Below are 22,963 nucleotides of genomic sequence, written 5' to 3' on the forward strand. Positions count from 1 at the left end.
CCTTGATGTACAAATGTCGGGACTTGGCACTGCCTTTTATATTTATTGACATTCCAGTGTAGGCATTCTACTTATTCCATCAGACCATTCCCACATGGCAAGTCCAGTTGAATCTTGTCGCTTGTCTTTATCTACATTGTTTCCTGACTGGTTACCATCAATGTAGTGCTAATTTTTACTTCACGTGCATTGACACAAACCACTTGATGTGCACTATATAGACATAATTTTTGCCAACCACTGCTGATTTTCAGTCAATAACTATCTGACAGCCATACTCTGACATAGATGGGAGTATTCACAGCACTAGAATGTTTCTAAATTGAGTTTGGGATGAAGAAAAATTCAATAGTAATAATCACAATATGGTCAGTTGCTTAAACACTAGGTACAGATGTCAATCTTAAACCTTGCTAGATATTTGGATTGTGTCTCCCTGAATCAAAAATTGACTGAGAATTGTAATTTGAATAAACCAATTGTTAAAAAAAAAAGACATTTTTGAGAAAATCAGGAGAACATGTATTTAGAGTGGGCATTAGATCTTACTAAGGAATTCCTGTTAATTTTGTTAATACAAGGACATTGTGGTTATGTTCACATTATTTATAGGTGAATCTAAAATGCAGAGAGATTAAATGATAGGAGCTCTGGGATTTGCTTTATTTGTTTGTTTGTTTGTTTATTTATTTATTTGCCGTGCCGCTGCTCGGCTTGCAGGATCTGGCAGTGAAACCGCCATGTCCGCCAGGGAATTCCCCTGGAATTTGCTTTAAAATACTTGAGCAAAAATAAAAAGGAAGGGGATAGATGAAGCAAATACGGGAAAAGTTTTGCTAATTATTAAATTTGGGTAATGAGAATATAAAGCATTATTATGCTATTCTCTTTTATTTATGCTTGAATTTTCTCATAATAAAAATATAATTTTTTTGTAATAAAAATATTTAACATATTTGAAATGCAACTTTCTATCCACAAGCAGCCTGAGAGATCTAGTTCTTCTTCTCCCCTTCCTTTCACCTTTTACAGATGAGGAAATAGAAGCTCAGAGAAGTGAAGAGAATGCCCAGGGGTCTGCTGACTTCCAGTTCAGCATTCTTAAGGGTATATTATGCCCATGTCATTTCTTTTTGTCATATTTGTAAGTAAATGCATAATTTGGGCCTCATTTTCATAAGCCATATTTTGATAATACTGTTTGTATACTATGTGAAAGACACTATATATTAGTAATTATAGAAAAAATGATCAAGCTTACTAAAAATACATATGTTATTTGCATTTTGATTTAGAAGCAGTTTCATTCTATAGGAGACATATATATTCAATAATTGATAGATGAATTATGGAAGGATTACTGTACAGGGATTCATATGATTTTAGTCCTCATCTAGATTTTGCAGGTAACTAGTAACTTGACCTTCAGTAAGTTGCTTAATCTTTCTGAGCCTGTTTATTCATTTATGAAATGAAGGTGTTAAACTAAACCTCTAAAATTCAGTTCAGCTCTACTCTTGTGTGGTACTATGACTCTGATGATTTTTTCTGTTGGGGAAAGTACAGTCATGAAAGGCATTTTTTTTTGGCTGTGTGGGGTCTTTGTTGCCGCACACTGGCTTTCTCTAGTTGCAGCGAGCGGGGGCTACTCTTCATTACGGTGAGTGGGCTTCTCACTGCGGTGTCTTCTCTTGTTGCGGAGCATGGGCTGTAGGCACGCGGGCTTCAGTAGTTGTGGCACACAGGCTCATTAGTTGTGGCGCACAGGCTTAGTTGCTCCGCGGCATGTGGGATCTTCCCAGACCAGGGATCGTACCTGTGTCCCCTGCATCGGCAGGCAGATTCTTATCCACCGCCGCCACCAGGGAAACCCCTGAAAGGCATTTTATTAATAGAATATATAGTAAAATTTGTGAAAGTTCTTCTGAATTTACAAAATGCTATTTACGTATAAATAATGTTTTAAAGTTTATATAGGCACCTCTACTTTATGGCCTTCTGGTTTCTGAACAGTAGTGGCAGATCAAGCTGTCCTAAAATGGGGGTTCCTTAATTTTAGCATTTAGGACTTCCTTCTGATCTTATAGTTTCCTTACTAAAGTGATCAAATCACCCTTTGCTTTTACTGAAAACCTCTTCCTTTTATATCTTACTGTGACTGTTAGGTGAGTTTTGAAGAGCAAGTTTCTTTTCTATAACCATTGGATGATTTTCTGTGTCTAATCATTCATCCATATAATCATCATTTTTCCACCTCATCAATCAACTGATTATTTCCTCCCAACACCTCTGACCCACTAACTCAGCAACAGTCACACAGAGGGATCCGATCAGGTGGTTTTTCAGTAGTCATAAGTTCTGGTTTCAGTCGTATGCAAATAATATTCGTGATAAGTGACTGTGCTATCACCAACTGTGCTGCAGTGTATGTCCTGTAATATCAACAATCACAGCTGACTTTTATGAACTGCTTCCTTCTTGCCAGGCACACTGCTATCTTCCTCACATTGATTATTTCATTCTCTCTTCATGCCAAGTCTGTGATTAGGAAAAGCGGGGCTTAGAAGCACCAAGTAAGTTGGTTAGGAAGTGACAACCATCATTACCATTGTTGGATGGTAGAATTTGGGGTGTTTACTTCAAAGTTTTGTACTTTCTGCATTGTTTGAATTCTTAAACTATGTGTCATTTTTACAAAGTAATCATTTTTCTTTAAAAAAGGAAAGCATACTTGCAAAGATATTAACAGTGGCTAATTCTGAGTGTGGGAGTATAGATGACTTATTTTCTTCTGTGTATTTATCCAATTTGGTTTATATTTCCAAAAGTAGAGAAGATTTTTTTTTTCTTTTTTTGCTGCATTGGGTCTTCATTGCTGCACGTGGGCTTTCTCTAGTTGCAGTGATCAGGGGCTACTCTTTGTTGCAGTAAGCGGGCTTCTCATTGCAGTGGCTTCTCTTGTTGCGAAGCATGGGCTCTAGGTGCACGGGCTTCAGTAGTTGTGGCACGCGGGCTCAGTAGTTGTGGCTCGTGGGCTCTAGAGCACGGGCTCAGTAATTGTGGCGCATGGGCTTAGCTGCTCTGCAGCATGTGGGGCCTTCCCAGACCAGGGCTCGAATCCATGTCCCCTGCGTTGACAGACAGATTCTTAACCACTACACCACCAGAGAAGTCCCAAGAGAAGATATATTTTTTAAGGGAATCTTCCTAAAATCACACATCTAGAAAGTAGTCAGTTGAGATTCAAATACAAAACTATATGACACTAATACCCATCTTTTCTAAATAATATATTTATCAAAAAGGTATGCACATTGTACAAAATTTAAGGGCATTTAGTAAAACTAAGTGTCCCACTTAACCCTATCTCTGAGGCAACTAGCTTCCTTCCCAGAGGCATCACTGTCACCAGTTTCTTGGGAAACTTCTAGAGATATATTTTACATAGATGAGCACACAGGGATGTGTTCTTTTTATATCAGTGGAGCACACCATAATACTGCTCTGTCTCTTACTTTTTTCTCTTTTCCTTCATTGAACAAGTCATCCTGGAAATTGTTCGTTATATATGCATATACCACAATAATGGCCGCGTTATGCAGATGACTTTATTACATGGATGGCCTGTACTTTATTTAACCAGTCCTCTGTTGATGGAATTGAGGTTGTTTCTGTGCTTCTATGAATATCCTCGTACATACAGCATTTCACACAGGAGAGCATATCTATAGGATGAACGCATGTAAGTGAAATGGCTATGTCAAGGGCAGATCATGAATAATTCCTGTATATCGTGCCAAAGTGTCTCCCCAAAGATTAAGGTAGCATACGGAAAGCCTGTCTCCCTCCACCCTCGCCAGCAGAGTGTGTTATTAAACTTTCTGATCTTTGCTAAGCTGATCATTAGATTAAAGGGCTCACTCATATTAGTCTTAATTTGTATTTCTCTTAAATGAGTAAGGTTGAATATATTTTTATATGTTAGGAGCCACTAGTATTTCCTGTTTGAAGAACTTTTATCTTTGTTTGGTATTTTTGCCTTATAAATATTTGTTATTTTTATGTAGTTGGATTTATCAATCTTAAGGTTTCTGAATTTTTGTATCTTTTTTTGGAAAAAACTTTTCACTCCAATATTTTTAAAAATCTTCCATGATTTCTTCTAGTACTTTCATGGTTTCTTTTTTTTTTTAATATTTAGATCTTTGCTTCATCCATTTTGGAGTGAAATGTGATGTAAGAATCTTTTTTTTTCCAGATGGTTGCCCAGTTGTCCCAACTCTATTTAATAACCCATCCTTACTGTGGTGATTTAAAGGGCCATCTTTATCATAGACTAAATCTCTCCATTTGGAGGTATAGTTTTCATTTCATAAGCATTAACTATCAGTGATCATGGGCTCAAACTTATGAATCTCACAGAATATTATTTGCAGTGCTTTCTTCAGATAGGAGCAAGGAATTACTTGGAACATGGGGAAGAAGAAAAGTGATCATGTGTTCTGATTTGTGAGCAAGTTAGCAAAACTGAGGAATAGACGTGGTCAGCAGCACAAAGCACCTGACCCCAGCTTCACCCTTGTTTTGTGTGCTTCAGAGAAGAAAGGAACAGTCCTGGAGTACAGAAGATAGCTTTGCCTGAGGAACTTTTCCACATCTTAGAATGAGTTTTCCTTCTGCTGCGTAATGTTGCCAGTCTAACGGTGCCCTGAACTACATTCTGACACTTGAAAAAAAAATCTCCCTGCTTCAGGTACACTCCCCTTGATTACGCTTTGCTTGGTGAGCGCCATGAAGTGATCCAGTTCATGTTGGAGCACGGCGCCCTGTCCATCGCAGCCATACAGGACATCGCTGCCTTCAAAATCCAGGCTGTCTACAAAGGGTACAAGGTCAGAAAAGCTTTCCGAGACCGGAAAAATCTCCTCATGAAGCATGAACAGTTGAGAAAAGATGCTGCTGCCAAGTAAGTATGAGATCTAGAGACTGTTCTCAGAGTCAACGTGGAATGGGGCACCATGGTGGGAGTGGCCAGGAGGGAGAATCAGGAGGGAATCTGAAGTCACTGTGATCCTTGTACCCATGTCACCTTCCCACTTCTGCTCACCAGCCCTTCAGAGGAGGCTAACAGGAGGGATAGCGGCCTAATCTCTACTTGGTGGCTGTTCCTCTAGGTTAGTCCTTGACCTTCTAACTCTGGAACAAATCACCCACCCATGGCAAGGAGTTGGGGGATGGGGGTGCCCCCTGCAGTAAGCTACGAAGGGATAACTGTCCTCTCACCTTTCCTACCTTTCCACAAGAAACTTATGCCAATATCTAGCCTACTTTCGCTAGACTAAGTCTAGTTTTGATTTGATTGAAGCAACCAACCTGCATAAATAACTTGCTTTCCCCCACCTATTCCTTAACAAATCTGTACTAGGTAATGTAATTTATTCAAGAAATATTGATTGAATTCTTACTACACATACAAAACTCTTGGCTTGAGCCTAAGGAGAAAATAGTACTTGCTTCGAGGACCTCACACTTTTTTGGATAATGATATATAATATGCAAAATAGTCATTTTTGCCTATTATACATTGTGATTATTTTGCCATAAGTAATTGATTCTAGATTAGGCCTTGGTTTGCCTTTTCTTTGATACTTGTTTTGGGTATTTTAAATAGCAAGAGAGTATTGCGTTAGCAGGTGTAATACCGAAACCTCTGATGAGAAAGATACGGATGACAGGCAGATTCTTGAGGGATGACTTCCTGGCTGTATCTTGAGTGTTTCCAAATCTTGAGTCCTTCCAATTCTTGAATCCTACCATATCTTGCCCACAAGGAGGAAGCATAAGTGTAATAAGTAACAGTTAAAAATAATGATAAAAGGCAAGATAAACTACGTTAGTAAGAAGTTGAATACCACTATGAGCTGGAATGCTAACCATCTTGTCAATCTTCAAGACAAGATTGACGGGAACACATCATTTTCTGCGACTCTGAAGCTACTGAAATAGTTGATATCTTGGGAAGTATTATTTTGCACTCTTCTCATAACAAGGCTCTTTTCACTTTTACCAAAGAATCCAGCATTAACCTAAAGCCTCTACGTGCCTCTTTTGCAGCCTTCTCATAAAAGTTCTCTGCATGTGAGTGACAACTGTAAGTGGGTAGTGCATGTGACAAATTATCCTGAGTTGCAAGTAGACATTCTCTGCAAGGGAAGGAATATTGTATTTCCGACTACCGATGTGTCTATAAACTCAAGTTTAATGTGTGAGGATCCACTTTCCGAATTTGAAGTCATATCTACCTGAATATGAGGTGGGGCTCTACAAAGCCACCATGGCTGACTTTCTATGTTCCCAAAAAGGAGTGTATTGATCCAGACACATTCCACTTTGTTACTGGAGAGAGGGGCCCCAGAGTTCTCCCCCCTCCCAAACTCCCTTTCCAGTGGAATAGAAGGATTGTGGTTGAGTGAAAAGGAGACCTGGGTTCAAATCCAGCATCTGATATTTACTTAAGATGAACTGAACACAGCATTTCTCTCTGGGCCTCAGTTTCTCTATCTATAAAACATGACAAATTAGACTAGCTGATTTTAGGCACCCTCCAGCTCAGTGGAAGCCCCTGTCTTCGTTGTTAGCGACCTAAGCCTCCTCTTCCTCTCCTTTTCCAGTGATGCTGCCCAGAGGCTGTATGCCTGGGGCCAAGAGTTCCAAGTCAGTGTATGCTGGGAACTGAAAATACATTTATCAGGAGAGCTGTACGGAGGAAGGGGTTTCAAATAATGCCATGCTTAAAAAGAGTACTGGTTTGTAGTATTTTTTCCCTAGCATGGCCTTTTGTAACTCCAAGCCCAGAGGGTTTGAACCGACAAGGAGATTTAGGAGACATCTTTGTAGTCTAACCCCCGCCTTCTACCCTTTTAGTTGTTATCCTGATTCGTTTCAGTGTTGTGAAAGATAGGCCCTCTTCGTTCTTAATTCTTAGTTTCTGAAATTGATTTTTAAAAACACTTTTAAATGGTAGCTGTGCTTACTGTGATAATCATTGAAATTACCAAAACTGAAAATCTCCTGTACTTTTTCTCGGTCACAGTCTTTCCTTTATTGGTCCTCATTATTGGGAGTGAACAAGTTTCTTACACTTCCTAACCATCACCTCCTACAGACATTGTAGCATAGATCTCCAAGAGAAATATTTAAATGGAGAAGTAACTGATTTAAGTTGTATTAATTTTATTTCTCAAAAGTTATTTATGAAAATCTGAGTCAGTGTTTTAGTTTTAGATTTGGTTTTAAGAAACAGAAATCAGAATGTTAAATTCAGTCTTTGCTGCTGCTGCCTCATTGGCCCAGGCACATCATGTTGCCTCAACGTACCTTTCCCTATTTCTCACGTTACGATGGCAGAAATCACCTTCCTTAAAGTAAGGATGTCGAAGAAACTGATTAAACTTAAAGGGATTACTATTTTACTGGTAGAGAAATTGGGAGAGAGAGAAGTTTTAGTCATATTTTCTAAGTCTTTTTTTTTTTAGAAAATACTATTTAGGAAATACCTATAATCCATTTAAAAGCACTTTACAACTCATACTGCACCTCCTATGAGGTTGCCAAAATGCACATTACTGTAGTTTCCCTGCCAAAGCACAGAGTTGAATGCACATGAAAATAAGACTGTGTTTATGTTGATCACTCTTATTCCTTGAAGCTCCCTTTTTCCCAGGTTTTTATTTCGCTGTCTAGTCTCAGATCTCCTCTACGTCCCTGAACTCTCCCTTCTCACATCTTCTTAATCATTACCATTTCCACACTGAGGTCAGCACTGCAGGCTAACTCCTCAGACTTCTATTCATGCTGTACTTTTTTCATTGAAAATATATCTACTCTGAAAACTTAAATTACTTCATCTCTGTAGATAACCCCTTCATCTCTCTCACATCTTGAGCTCCTGGAACTCTAATCCCAAATCATCCGTTGCCTACCAGGCATTTCCACTTGTTACTTGCCAGTATGTCAGATCATTGGACATTTCCATTTGCATGTCCTGTTGTCACTGTCACTTCAGGCTCACTGTGTGAAACCTACAACTCATCACAACCTGTCTCCCCTGGCCTCCTGATTTCCCTACCAGTGCTGCTGCCACTGATTCTGCTAATTCCTCTTTCTGAAATGTCCTTTGCTTCAGTTCTTCTGTCCCACTGCTCTATAGAGGCCATCATTCTTGAATACATCCGTGATACTACATCAGACCCTTCAACATTTGACTTCCGCTTATATCTCCGAGTCTCATTTCTCTCCATTAGTTCCACCCTCCCACCCCTCACACTCGAGGCCTCAGCCATCCTGAACTTTTACCACTTCCTCACTTACCACCACGCTCTCGGGAGACCTGAGCTTCCTTCTGACTAGTGCATGAGACTGAGTATGACTCTTAGAGTTACATAATCAAGTCCAGTTTGGGTCACCCACTTCAAACTCTTGTAATGCCAAAGTCCCTTGCATGGGAAGTTGCGCTGTGTCCTCAGAAAGTCAAGTGACAAGTTCTGTGCCTCTCAGGCAGCACATTTCATTAGTGGGCAGTTCTGTCTGGCAGAAGTTCTTTTCTACCTTTTGATCCTGAGCTACCCTTAGAAGCAAAAGAGAAAAGTCTATATCCTTTTCTATAAACCAACTGCCAGATAATTAAAGAAGGTGCTCATGATACTCACACTCGTACCCCAGCTCTCCTTCTCACTTTGTAATAGATCCCCTTGCAGCCAGCTCCCCAGACATGTTCAGTTTGTCAATGGCTTTCTTCAGGGTTGACCCATAGGTCTGAATCTTCTGCTCATCCAGTGGTCTGATCCATGGGGAATCACTTCCATGATTCTACTCCATACCATTCCACTTCTCTGAGCCTCAGTTTCTCATCAGTAAAATGAAAAGATTTCCTAGTCCAGGACAAGCTTTGGGGCTCCATGAGTGCCCTGAAACTGTAGGCAGTATTTTGTGTGTCATGAGCATATGTGCATTTGGTGGGGGGCGGGGGGAGAGGATCTTTGGATTTTTATTACATTCTCTAAGAGGGTTCGTGAATCATAGAAAGAAGTTTTTTTTAAATCGCACTAAATGATATCTGAGGTTCCTCCCAGCTCTAACATTCTGTAAGTCAAAGGTCCCAAAATGTGTGACATTTTCTCATTCCCTCGAGAGGAAGTCAAAGACCAAGTATTACTAAGCCTGTTATTCAGCGACAATGAAGAGATAGAATCTGACAGACCCCTACATACAATGCAATACCACCTGAAAAGGTTAGAGCTAAACCTTTTCTGCCTGGTGAGGTAATGTTTTCTCTCACTGGAAATGTTCCAGCAGAAACTGAATTGTCATCTCTCCATTATAATATATAGGGAATTTTTAAAAGTATATGAAGAGCTGGTCTCTCAGATCTCTTCAGAGTCAAAGATTCTGTGAGAGCTGTGCCCTCCCATCTGCCTGAAATAACCTATTCTCACATCCCTCCTTTCTCATTTTGACATTACTTCTATGTAGCCTTTTTTTCTCTTCTAGTTTAATTAGTCTCCCATATCATCCCTTAGCTCTAGGTAGATATCTCTATGTCAGCACGCATCACATCTCGAACTCACTACCTGCAGGAGGTATGGGTGTGATTCCCTATTAGATTGTCAGTTCCTGGAGAGCAGGGATTATATTATGTACCTCCATACTTCTGGTGCCTTAGAGCCCTTGATATATAGCAAGCATTTAATAATATGTGTCCAGTAACTGCTCCTACAGTGGGTCTAAGACCTTACCTAAGTCGTTCATCATTCTGGGCCTTAGTTTCCCCCTCTGTCAAATGGAAGGGTTGGACCAGGGCCTCTCTGAGGTCTCCTTCAATCTCTGTAAGTGGACCAATCACTGTAACTTGTCTGCCTTACTCAGGCAGCAAACATATTTATGTACCATTTATCCTCATAACACACACTGGCACTTGTATTTGTGCATTTGGTTTTCCAGCTCCCTCCATACTTATCATGAGCAAATTACCATTTGACAGGTTTATGATTTTAGAAAGAAACCTAAGAGCAATAAGGTTTATCACTGCATATACTTGAACATCAGACCCCACTATGTGGCTTCCCCAGAGAGTTGTATTTGCCCAGTTTTGCCAAGAAATTAGTTCTATCAGACATTGTAGTAATAAGCAGGCTCTTTCCCATTCCATGAGCATTCAAGTTGCTATTTGCCATGAATACAAGACCTAAGAGAGGCTTGAGAGATGTGGTTAAAATAGCTTCTACAGAAAAAGGATTTGTGTGGTTTCAACAATGAGCATTTTCTGAAAATATCAATAGGCCCAGCCCTGTAACTCCTAGATGGCGAGGCACTCATGCCACACCCAGGTTTCTTCACTTCTAACCAGATGCATTTGCAGCTTAACAGCTTTACCTGTTAATAAAAGTAATAATGATTACTTATGTTAATATAGTGCTTTATAGCTTACAGAATTCTTGTACATTAAATTTGTACAAAACCCAATGAAGTAGACAGGGCAACTATCCTTAAACCCATTTCATGCAGGGGAAAATGACACAGAGAGATTAACTTGCCTGAAATCACACAGCTAGTAAGTGAGAGTTGGCACATGAATCTCAGTCTTACCCAAAGCCAGGGCTCCTACCATTGCTTGGTTCAGGGGAATCAGCCCTCCAGCCATGCTTATGCTAGAGGCTCTCTCCAGATGCCAGCACCATCTGATAGGCCAGCATGGAACAACCTTGCTTCTTTTTCCTGACTTATATGCAACATGTAATTGTTGGTGGCAAAAGTCTCCAGGCCCCCAAGTCAGCTTTTGTCCTAACTCAACGCTTTTTCAGTTGTGCCGTGTCATTTCCAGTGATTGTTAAGAGAGTGGTACCAAGCCACCAGAATCAGTTCTGCAACATAGTTCAGGAAAAATCTTCTTGTTATTCTCCAAGCTAACATAGCAGAGCATACCAGTATCCTCCTAAATCCTTGAGAAAGTTAAGAAAATTAGTTGGCCCCAAGCCTACACCAGGACGATGAACAAGAATGGCACTAGGGCAAAGCTGGGATAACTCGGTACAACAGCAGGACACACTAACTTAACCTCCCTCTTCTGTGGAAACCATTTTAATCACATCTCGCAAACCTCTCTTACTCCTGTATTCATGGCAATGGCAACTTGAATACTCATGAATGAGAATGAGCCTGCTTTATTTCTGCAGTGTCTGACAGAATTAATTTCTTCTTGTTAAAAATTGACAACTAAAACTCTCTGTGGAAGCCACATAGTGGGGTAGGGAAAAAATCCATCAGCTTCCAGGACTTGAACTTTCCAGGCCCAGAGGCAGGTCTGTGCCGTATTGCACAAACGGACGCATTCAGTGCTGAGATGCTGAAGCCATGGAACATTCAAGTCTTTGAAGTTACTGCCCTTGATCTGGTTCTCTGCACATCAAGCAAACTTTTGATCACTTGGTTTCTTACTGGCCTTTTTTTTTTTTTTGCAGTGGTTATCTAGGCTTCTCATTTGCAGAAGTCTCCATTCTTGGGTCTTAGATCTGGCTTGGGAGGGCTTCAGGGTATATCTCTGACCCACAACAGCCCTTCAGAGATTTGCACCAGCAATGTATGCCTTGGGTCTTTTCTTCCCTGGGTGAAACAGCCCCGTTCCTCCAGCCCATCCTTTGGAGACCCTCTTTACCCTGTGGTCCATAGGACCCAAAGCAGAGGTTGTCAAAGATCTGATCTCCAGTTGGCTTTCTTACATTTTTATACTGTGAGCCTCTGGGGAGCTGCAAAAATTGCTCTAGAAGAGACAGTACAAACCAGACTAATTGGTAGCCCATCAAAAGCTGTTGTCTGGCTGATTTCCCTTAAGATAATAGAAAAAAAAAGGGGGGAGGAAAATGTGGGACTAGTTTATACATTAAGATTCTGCTATCTTAATAAATTTCCTGCTAAAATATTGCTTGCTGTGTCATGGACAGGATTTTTTTCTCTTTAAATTTTCATGTAAAGTAGAATCACATTGGTTCTTTTTCTTGTATTTGTTTCCTAAACTTTACAAAAATAGGTCAAGTGTATAGCATGGCCTACCATGAAGATTAAAGATCTTTGACATTCCGTAATAAATTAGTTGTAGAAAAAACACTTAAATTTTAGGACAGTTATTGAGTCTAAGGGTTCAGGACTAAAAGCTATGCTAGAAGCTAGCTTGAAATGCTGTTAATGTTTACTTTAATGTAGTCTTACCACTTTTTTCATATGACCCAATTCACTTTTTTAAATGATGGAAGAAGACTGAGTAAAATTTTTAAAAATGATTTGTGAGATGAATTTTACAGGAAGAAGTAAAGCTGCTGAATTCCAGCTCAGCCCTGTGTATAGAAAGCTGTTAGCACGTAACCTCGGATAAGTCACTAAGCTCTCTGCCTCAGTTTCCTTATCTACCAAATAAGTGCATTGCCTTCATTAAAGTGAGATTCCTTCAAGTTCTTAGATTATGAGCAGTGGTTCTGGACCTTTTCCCCCAGGGAAACACACAAACACACACGGGATCATAGTCTATTCTGAGGAGCTGTATCCTCTGTGTGTGTGTGTGTGTGTGTGTGTGTGTGTGCGTGTGTGTGTGTGTGGTTACTTTTTGTTTCAAGGCAGCAGTACAGATAAAATAAGATGCAGCTTATGCATAATTCCCAGTTCTAATCCCTTTTCCTCAGTGATCACTGCTTTTACATTCAAGAACCACAGCTCTGGAGATCTGCACATTTGTGGGCTGTGTGCCACCTGGAAGATTTTTTTAATGCAAAATGCATCCATTTTTTAAAAACATTAATTTACTTCTGTTCATCAGCTGAGTGTGTAGTTATATATTCTCATGATTACATTCTTTCTCCCGAATCTGCTTACTGAGTTCCATCAGAATGAAAAAAATAACCCCTTGCAAACCTCCCCCCTCCAGAAAAGTCTTCAGAAGGCAGAGCTCCCTTACCTGCTGGCCATCTTGATCACTCTAAAGGGCTAGATCCCCTGTTTGTCCTGTGACTGCCTTTGTGGGAGGCCCAGAAAGGTCTTCAGTGACAAGGTTTGCCCAGGGGCTGATTGCACAGTGGCTTCTTGGAACTGAAAAGGAAAGGGGTTTAGTGTCCTAAAAAGAAGGAGAAATGACTGCTCAAATAACAAAGTCTAGGCTATCACCTCAAAGCCTCTTTTGATGGCAATGATATCCATGCAAATGCCAAGCCAGGCGACCCCACACGCCTGTCTGTCTGAAGGACCAATATATTCTCTTAAAGCACTTCTGTTCATCAGTGTCAGTAAAAAGAGCAGCTCTCCCTCTGCCTGCCAGGAGCACGGCTATTAGATCAATTAGCAGCACCTCAGCCACCCAGATGCTTCCACCTTCTTCTGAAAAGCAGCCTTCCCACAGACAGATCACGCTGAAATGGCACTTGCTAGCATCCGTATGAATCCCAGGCACTGATGATGACAGGCTGTCCAGCTCGCCTGTCGACTGCAACGCAGTGCACACAAGTGTCAGCATTTGGCAAAGCCTGTAACAAGGCCAGAGTCAAATGAGAACATTCGAGCTGTACAGGAGTCAGCACGAGCCATCTGACCACTTTCTCTGGGATTGCACTCAGTGGGAACCTATCAGAGAGGCAAGCTTGGACCCCAGATCAGGGGCTTCACCACACAGGATGAAAGACCTTCAGAAGGGGAGTTAAGGGACTTCCCTGGTGGTCCAGTGGTTAAGACTCTGTACTCCCAATGCAGGGGGCCAGGGTTCGATCCCTGGTTGGGGAACTAGATCCCGCATGCACGCCGCAACTCAGAGCCTGCATGCTGCAACTGAGAAGTCCACATTGCCACAACTAAGAAGCCCGCATGCTGCAATGAAGATCCCGTGTGCCACAACTAAGACCCGGCACAGCCAAAATAAATAAATAATTTGTTTTTAAAAAAAGGTAGGGGGGGAGTTAAGTTGACAAGGCTTTATATTAAAGTGTGACTCAGATATCTGTCATCTGGGACTTTCCTCTCCCTTGAGATATAAATAAGCTTTGCTTCAGATTGCACAGTCTGTGGAAATCTGAATTCTGTGACTTCTTGGGGGCTTGGGGTCTCTGCCTCAGCTCTTGGTTCCATTCCTGGGACCGTAGCCCTACAACTTGTCAGGTTGCCTATAAAAAAGCATGTGTGAGCATGGGAGGCCTTCCGAAAAGCTGGTGTCATTGAGGAGACTCACACTGCATATCCTCTAATGGCATAGTTAACAGGCCACACGAGACTTCCCTATTCTCTTAAGCTTTGCTACTCAGGACCAGTAGCACCTGTAGGACCTGGGTGCTTGGTAGAAATGCAGACTCTTGAGCCCCACCCCAGCCCCAGTAAATCAGAATCTAGGTTTTAGTAAGATCTCAGGAGATTCCATTCATTAAAGTGTGTGGATCACAGATCTAAAGTCCTTTTCTGTCCCCTCACCCTGGACGATTCTCTACCCTGCCCTTGCTCCACGCAGTACCCAATCTTTCGCCTTCTCTTTCTTCCCCCTCCCTTCTCTCCTGTTCTTTCATCTCTCCCCTCCCTGTCAGGAGATACAAACAAATTCTTTGTGTCCTGACAGAGCAGGCCTCTTTTCTGGAGCCTCAAAGCCAGTCACCACCTAGGCCCTGAGGGTCTCACCTTCTACCAGCCCTCAATCCTGTCCCCAAGCTTACTGAGGTATTTGTCTAAACAAGGTCCCCCACTAAGAGGGACCCTGATACCAGCTACTCCGATAAAAGAAATCTCTCCATCCCATTACATAACACAGCCCCGATTATTTATAAAGACATTCCAAACAGACCCTTAAATCAATTCAGGATTATTAACCATCATGTAAGTGTTAGACCTGGGGAAACTGAGTCTTCGGCAGGAAAGTGACTTACTCAAGGTCTTTTTGTGGTTGCTGGCAGAGGCAGGACCGGAAGAATTCTTAGACTCCCCAGTACATTGTTCTCTTCACTATACCTCTTATTATTCTACTTTAAACTGCACCTGTAAATGGCAACCAAATTCTCTTCCTGAGCAGCAAATGTGTATTGGGTGCCTGCCGTTTATAGCAAGTGTTGTTTAAAGGTCAAAAGAAGCAAAACAGACCCAGTTTTTCCATACTCGCTCCTTTGCCCAGACTTCTCCCTCAGACTAACATCCTCATTCCCACCTATCTGCCTGGCAAAGTCCTACACATCTTTGAGAATCAACAGTTGGGACCTTCTTCCAGGTTCCTCCACAAAATTAATCACTACTTCCTCTGTGCAAGCACGTTACTATAACATTTCTTCCATCATATGTTAAGCCTCTGTTGTCCTAGCTGTTCCACTCTGGGTAGAAGGTTCTTCAAGGAAGGGCCGAACTCTGTGGTCCTCATCACTGTATCATCAGTGCCCGGCACAGGAGAGGCGCAGAAGATGTTCGTTTTCGTCCTCTTTTTTTTCCCTTGGATATCCCTACAAATTAATGACATCAGTCAAACAAATCCTGTCCTTAACTCAGCCACTTCGTCCTTAAGCACCTGACCCCTTTCTGGACCTGCGCTACCTCGGCCCATCTGCCTCACCCGGCCACTCATTTCTAGTCTTGGCCTCCCCTGTCTATTCTGTTGCTAGCCAAAGGTTCCAGCTTAGCCAGCAGCTACTTGTGTATGACTTCTTGAAAATCACCTGTTATTGTAACAGGTGATTCTGGACCTCATCTGCAAGTTGAGTGGGTTTGACCCATAAGCTAAGAGCTCTTGATGGCAGTGTTACGAGATTATAACACACCTCACAGGTGTGTTATAATCAGTTGTGAGGTGCTTTGTAATTTTTTCATGTAATCGTTAAGGTTTACCAGTGGTCTTTTTAACAAATAGAGAAGATTAAGGGTTATCCCTCTGACTATCATTCTCAGTTGCATTCTGATGTGCTTTCTGGAATAGGAGAAAAGGGGTGTAGTTCCAGGGATCACACACACTTGGGGCACACACACCTGGGATCCTCTTATGTCTCACCAAAAAGTTCCATATCATGTGTGTCTCAACTGGGCACAGGTTGATCTATAAGATTCTTTCTGCCTCCATCATCCTTTGAGCTATAAGACCTGGATAAAAGACAGGAAATTGTGAAATTGTGAAAATTCTGAATTTCCAAATCCCCCCTGTGTTGTGGTAGCTCCTTTTAAAGTTCAAATCTCACTCAGGAACACTTGAACAAGTAATGAACGCTCTTAATTTTTTCCTCTTCCCCTTTGGCTTTGCTCCCAGGAAGCGAGAAGAAGAAAATAGGCGAAGAGAGGCAGAACAGCAGAAGGGAAGGCTGAGCCCAGATTCCTGCAGACCCCAAGCTCCTCCCTGTCTGCCCAGCACCCAGGCTGAGCCCCGCAGGCAGAGCTGGGCGCCCAGCAAACAGCCTCCCTGCAGCGACAAGGCCCAGGGCCCTGAGCGGAAAGCCTGCAGACGGTCTCCAGGCAGAGGGTCTCCAATCAGAGCTCCCCAGAAGGAGCAGCATCTCTCCTCAGACTTGCAGAGAACAGATCCCAGAAAACCAAATGGTAGGTGTATTGCCTTGTTATTCAGTGCTAACCTATGGACTGTGGGCTCTTTTGATTCATGTATTTAGACCATTTACATTTAAAGTAATTATGTCAGCACTTAAGTCGGCCATTTTATTATTTATTTGCTCTTTATTTCCTCTGTTTCTCTTTTCTTCCCTTCATTAACCAGACCCTCATGATGTGACAGCCCTGTTGTATTTCCTCAAGTTCTTTCTTAGCTTGGGACCTTTGCATATAACAATCCTTTTATCTGTATGGACGAAAAGTACCTTTTATTTTTCAGCTCTCAGAGTGAATGCTCCTTCCTCTGTACAGCCATGCCTTCCCACTAAACAAGGCTTTGTTTTTCTGCTATATGCTCCCATAGCTTTCCTGTACTTCCCTATTATAAGGATCAACACCTTTCACTGTTATTACTGGCTTACTTGTCTGTTTTTTCCACTAGACTATAAGATCTGTAAAATCAGGGTTGCTTCAGTTATCTACTGCTGTGTAACAAACTACACTAAAACCAAGCGGCTTACAATAACAGTTTATTATTTCTTATGATTTTGTGGGTTGGTTGGGCCGTTCCTCTGCAGGCTTCTCCTGCTCTCACTCACGTGGCTACATTCAGTTCAAGGTCAGTGAACTGGATGGTCTAAGATGGACTGACTTGAATGTCTGGCAGTTGACGCTGGCTATCAGCTGGGATTCCTCGACTCTGTTTTACCTGGCCTTTCATCCTCCCATAGGCTAAACTGGCTTTCTTACACAGTGGTCTCAGGACATTATTCTAAGAAAGCACAGGAAAAAGCTATAGGACCTCTTGAGGAATAGGCTCTAGAATGTGCACGCTACATTCTGTTGATCAAAGCCAAGTTATATGACCATCCCAGACTAAATAATATGGAGAAATAGATTCCATCTTTATGCGTACTAGGATGGGAGTCATTTGGGGCTATTAAACAATCTATCACAGTTCCTTCTGGTCACAGATCATTCACATTTCTCCCACATGCAAAATATTCTCACCCTCATCTTAGGACCCCAAAATCTCATGCCAATTATCACATCAAGTTTTAAGTCTGGGATCTTGAGACCAGTGTCGTGTCCAGATGTTGTTGAGGTTCCCCAGGTGTGAATCTTTCTGATTCAGAGACCAACGGACAAAACGCACATCAACCACACACACATCCAGAAAGCAGTGGTGAGACAGGCACAGAATAAACCACAGGAGACATTCCTGTTCCAAAAGGAGAGAAATAGGAGGTACATAGCAGTCACTAGTCCATAGCAATTCTGAAAGCCAGCTGGTTATACATTAGCAGAGCCCCTACTCTGAGGTATGAAATGTGCCTTCATTAAGGTCTGGTTTTACTCCTGTGTGTGTTTTCTATTCCATTGTTCTCCTTGGCTCTGGGCTCTGCCACCTGGGTTCTTGGCTCTACTCTCTGAGAAGTCTTCCTTTTCCTTGAGACATAGCCCATGTTTGCAGCTGAGTAGACTTCTTAGCCTGTTTCCTGCATATAGGAAACTGGGGCCCCAGAGGCTCCTTTTCATTTGGGACCGCCTCAGTAGTTCAAGCCGGTGGCACTCTCAGTGATACAATTATCTCAAACACTTCATGGGTCTCCTATGAATCTGACTGGGTTCACTCCATGTTCCAAAACCACATCCATTAATTATCTTTCAAATAGGCCTCTCTCTACTTTGGGTGGCTCAGGCTGCTGTGGAACAGTGCCCTTGAGATTCTTAGAAGTTCTTTTGTCTAGCTGAGAGGCCTACAATGTACCACCTTTAATATTTTTGAGGTCTTAATAAAGGGTTGCACAGCCATACTCTTGATTTGATCTTTATCTCTAGGTCATATCTTACTATATGAGACTCTTTTGTTGGCAAGAAAAAAAAAGAAAATTTAAAACAGTTTTCTAACCCAGCACACTCTGTGCTCTTTATATTTACTCTAAATTCTGCCTGCAAGCTGAGTAGTTCTTTGTTTCTTTCTCCCCATACCTTAATCATATGCAGCTAAAAAAGGCCAGTTGCTATTTTCTTCAACATTCCACCTAGAAAGCTCCCAAGCCATATCTGCAAGTCCATTAGGTGTATTTTCTATCTTCCAAGTTACTGCAGATGACAATTTTGCCAATTATCCTGCCACTGAATTACACAGTTCACTTTTCTCCAGACTCCAATAGCAACTTCTTCTCTGCTCCTCCAGACTTCACTAATAGTTTCTTCACTGCCTTTCTAGCTTCTGCTCACCAGCCAGTTCCAAAGTCAATGCTCTGGTTTTTTGTTAGGCCAGCATGTCTCTTTTTTAGGTATCAGTTTCTGTGTTATGCCGCCCCCCAAACTAAGTGGCTTAAAACAATGGTTTATTATTTTTCACAGTTCTATGGGTTGGTTAGGCAGCTCCTCTACTGGATCAGCTGGGCGTACTCCTGTGGCTGCTAGAAGTTTGACCAGACTAGAAAGTCCAAATGGCTTCCTTCACATGTCTGGTAATTGGTGCTGGCTGTTGGCCAAGGTGTCTCAGTTCTCTTCTGTATGACCTTTCATCGTCCAGCAAATTAGACCATCTTCCTTGCATGTTTTTCTCAGGGCAGTGCTCTGAAGGAGAGAAGGTGGAAGCTACAGGTCCTCTTGAGGCCTGGGCTCCAGAACTGTCACATCACTTATACCAGATTCTGTTGATCAGAGTAATTCGCAAGGCCAGCCCAGCTCCAGAGAGTGGAGACGTAGACATACTGCAAAATCACATTTGAAAGGTGATCAAATGTGGATCCTAGGGTAGGAAGAATCTTTGACCTGTAAACAATCTCTCAGAAGGAGCAATATGTCTCTTACTTCTTTATCCCAGCAGGTGTCTGGCACATAAGAGATATAATAAACATTTGTTGAATGTACACTAGCTAAGTGCTTGATGTTTGGAGATTGTTAAACATGACACAAAAAGTATTCATTGGGTAAACACATTCTCTGTAACAGAGTCCCATTTTTATGTCAAAGCTTTGCTTCTACTTAGTTCACCAAATCAACTTATGCATGCATTTATTCAACAGATATGTTTTTGAGCCCATACTATGTGCCAGCCATACTGAATTATAAATAAGACTAAGGACCATACCATCAGCATTTTCTTACAGCAGTGAGCACAGTATTGGTTACATAGGTAAATATTTCTTGACCTGACTCCTCACTTAGAAAGCACCTGTTGAAAGTTTGATTGGTTTTGGGTTTACTCTGTACCCCAAGAATTATACTTAATTCCTGCAACTTCAAATAGACAATGGTTTTCCCCCAATCCAGTGCTCTACAGAGCAGAGAGAAGGGGGAGCACAGTTATTTCAGACTACTTACAACTACACAGGGTAATTGTGGCTTGTATTCACCTTACTATAAAATACCTTGAGACAGTTATGCTGCAAAGCTTGTCACATCTGCTGTGGACCTGGTCACATTCATGTAGTTAGCTCACATCCTGAGAAGCCCATGAAGATTGGGTTTTTTCATAACCAATCCTTTTGTCCTTAATTTACTGACACTACTGATAGTTAGACTTCCTCCCCTCACTATTGGTTTAAAGGTGAACTAGTGCATGGTTTTATAATGATTTTCAAGCCATGTAGGGCTCATGAAATGAATTCAGTGGATTGGACTAGGATAATTTTCATGAAACAGACTTCAATAGAACCTATCAAAGTTCATTGCACATTATAAAGGTAATAAGTTCTGTTGCAGTTATATGTCTTTGTACATAGGGGTGTGTGTGTGCATGTGTGTGTGTTTGTATACATGCAGGTGAGTATACTGGGCCACAATTTAAGATTTATTTCTTGGTATGGGTTATTGTCAAAAAGTTTTGAAAATTAGTGTTCTAGAACAGTTGAGAGGCAGGAGAGCTCCTCATTCATTTGAGGGCAGGAAGTGGTGTCCTGAATAAGGGACCTCTGGGAAAAGCCAGATTCAGATATGCAAACAGGCTCAGAGAAGCCCAGCATCCAGACTTTGGGGAGAGTTGGAGGAAGGGAGGCCCGTGAACCTGATTCAGGTGTAAGGAGAGGCAGCTCCAGTTTCACGGGCAGCCGTTGCCCTTGCTGACCTGCCCAAGAGGCCAGAGTACAGAGGAAAATAGGGAGATACTTCTAAGAATCAAGACTGGACATCGACCAGGGCTTCTCCAGTATAGTGTTCCCAGGAAACCCAACATAATTGGGCAAAGGACATCCCAAGCCACATTATGTTTGGCCACATAAAGAAGGGTCACAGCTGCCTCAGCTGATCAGTGATCAGGCAGTATAGCCTTTGCAGCATGGGCATCCTAGCAGGAAGCCAGAGAGGGGAAACGTTGACCACTTCTTCTTCCCCATTATCCTATTTCATAAATTAGAGCCTGAGGGTTGTTAGAGAGCATCTAGTTCAGCCTCCTCAAAACAAGTCAGCACCCTGAGGCCCTGAGAGAAGGGCTTGCCTAAGGTCTCTTAACAGGTGATTGCTTTCTTCTTCCTTATTCTTCCCTTTTTGTTGTTTACAATGTGTATAGAGCATAAATGGCTAAGTGTGTAAGCTTTAGACCCTACCACTTACTAGCTATACAACCTTAAGCAGGTTACATAGCCTCTCCAAGCCTCCTTTTCTTTATTTGTAAAAAAAAAAAAAAAAAAAAAAGAGAGAGAGATAATAATGCCTGTCTTAGAAAATTGTGACCATTAATGAGATAACCCATGTAAAGATTTAAACACAGTGCCTAAAGTACTCTATAAGTATGAGCTGTTACTATAATTAACCTCATTACTATTTCAAAGGGGGGAAGGAAAGAGAGGAAGGAGACACTATTTAGAAAGACCGCTGTGACTGGGTGGAGGATGGATTTGGAGGGCCACATAGGGCCTATACTAAGGCACAGTAGCAGCAGGGTGATGAGAAGCGGATGGACTTGAGAGGTAGAATTGCAATGACTTGGCAGCAGACTGCTTGTGGGAGGTGGTGGAATAAAGCTGTCTTTGAGTCAGTGTGGTTCTCAGGAGAGTCTAGCGGAGGAGAAACTCACTATTTTAAAGGCCATCCCTGATGTTTTCTTATTCTCACCATATGGGCTGCCAGGGCTAGTGGGTATGATTGGTGGGAGTATCAGGGGGCCCTCACATTTGGCACATGTGCAGTGTCTAAGGCAGCAAACTCTATTACCGTCTAGATACCAGAGACTCCTTGACGTCTTTTCCTTACTCCAATTATGTATATTCAGCTATTTACTATGTCCTCATTTAGGTGTCCCAAAGGCATCTCAAACTCAACCTGTCCAAGACAGAACTGATCATGATTTCATGTAAAACTACTCCTCATATTGGTTAATATCCAATACTTATCCATCTGTATGTCCATCCCAGGAGTAAAAATCTGATCATTATCTTCTTTTCTTTTACCACTCAAAATCCAATCTGTCACTGGGTCTTGTCACCTTTACTTCCTAAATAGCTTTCAAATCATTCTTTGTATCTCATCCACCACCACCACATAGTCTACCTAACATTTGCTTACCTTCATCTCTAACTTGGACTGTTGCAGTAGCTTCCTAACTGGTCTTACTTATCTACTGTGACTCCCCTAATCCATTTTCCTCTCTGTGAGCATATCGGTCCCTTCAATATGAAATCTCATCATATTCCTCCCCTACCCAAGGCCCTGGAATCAACCACTTCTCCAAGGAACCTGGTTCCTTTTGTTGGAGATGGTATTAGAATCCAAGATCTGAGTGCTAGGTGTGTATACTACTCTTGGACTGTCATTGCTCCTAAGCCCTTTCAGCAGAGAGATCTGAGAAATATTTATATCTATTTGTGTACCTATCAGTGTATATGTGTATTACACACACACACACACACACACACACACACACACTGATTTCAAACTGTTACCTCCAATTCCATCCAACACCACAGGGTTTATTCTAGCTTTTATCTTTTTATTTGAGATTTTTTTCTCCAACAGTGAAAGACCTGGCTCCCATTATCTACGATATATATGCTTATTTGTTCAATCCTAGTATACACGTAAAGTAGATTCAGAATTGCCAGCCCATACCCCTTTGAGAAGTAAATTTACTGAATAGAGCATAGTATTTACATACATTTCTTTTTGTCCTTAGTCTTACAGTACTCAGCCAAAATACGATTTTATAAAGTTACTTGGGTGAGTTCCCTTCTTCTCCACCTTTTTAGTATGGTTACCTGATCTAATTTTGTAATAGTGTTAGGTTTATTTGTTATTGTTTTTATTCCATTTTGGGTTCTTTCCCACATCCTAGCTGATTCTAATTGCTGTTCATTTTTTTTTTGGTAGTTGGGTACCTTTTATTTAAACAGAAAATGACATTTTCTCATAATTATAAAATTAC

At 41.6% G+C, this 22,963-nt stretch overlaps 1 protein-coding gene across 4 annotated transcripts in view; it reads left to right on the forward strand.

Annotated features, from left to right (window-relative positions):
• Positions 1 to 22,963, forward strand: part of INVS (inversin) — a 136,630-nt gene that overhangs the window by 89,260 nt on the left and 24,407 nt on the right. For all 4 annotated transcript variants that reach the window (XM_022600295.3, XM_089913449.1, XM_089913450.1 and 1 more), the window contains exons 12-13: positions 4,754 to 4,966; positions 16,295 to 16,581. In XM_022600295.3, coding sequence (XP_022456003.1) covers positions 4,754 to 4,966; positions 16,295 to 16,581 — 500 coding nt within the window. The remainder of the gene's footprint in view (positions 1 to 4,753; positions 4,967 to 16,294; positions 16,582 to 22,963) is intronic.

The sequence above is a fragment of the Delphinapterus leucas genome, chromosome 6 (assembly GCF_059928025.1).
Source record: "Delphinapterus leucas isolate spDelLeu-1000000601 "Yukka" chromosome 6, BTC_Dleu_Yukka2, whole genome shotgun sequence".
Lineage (NCBI taxonomy): Eukaryota > Metazoa > Chordata > Mammalia > Artiodactyla > Monodontidae > Delphinapterus > Delphinapterus leucas.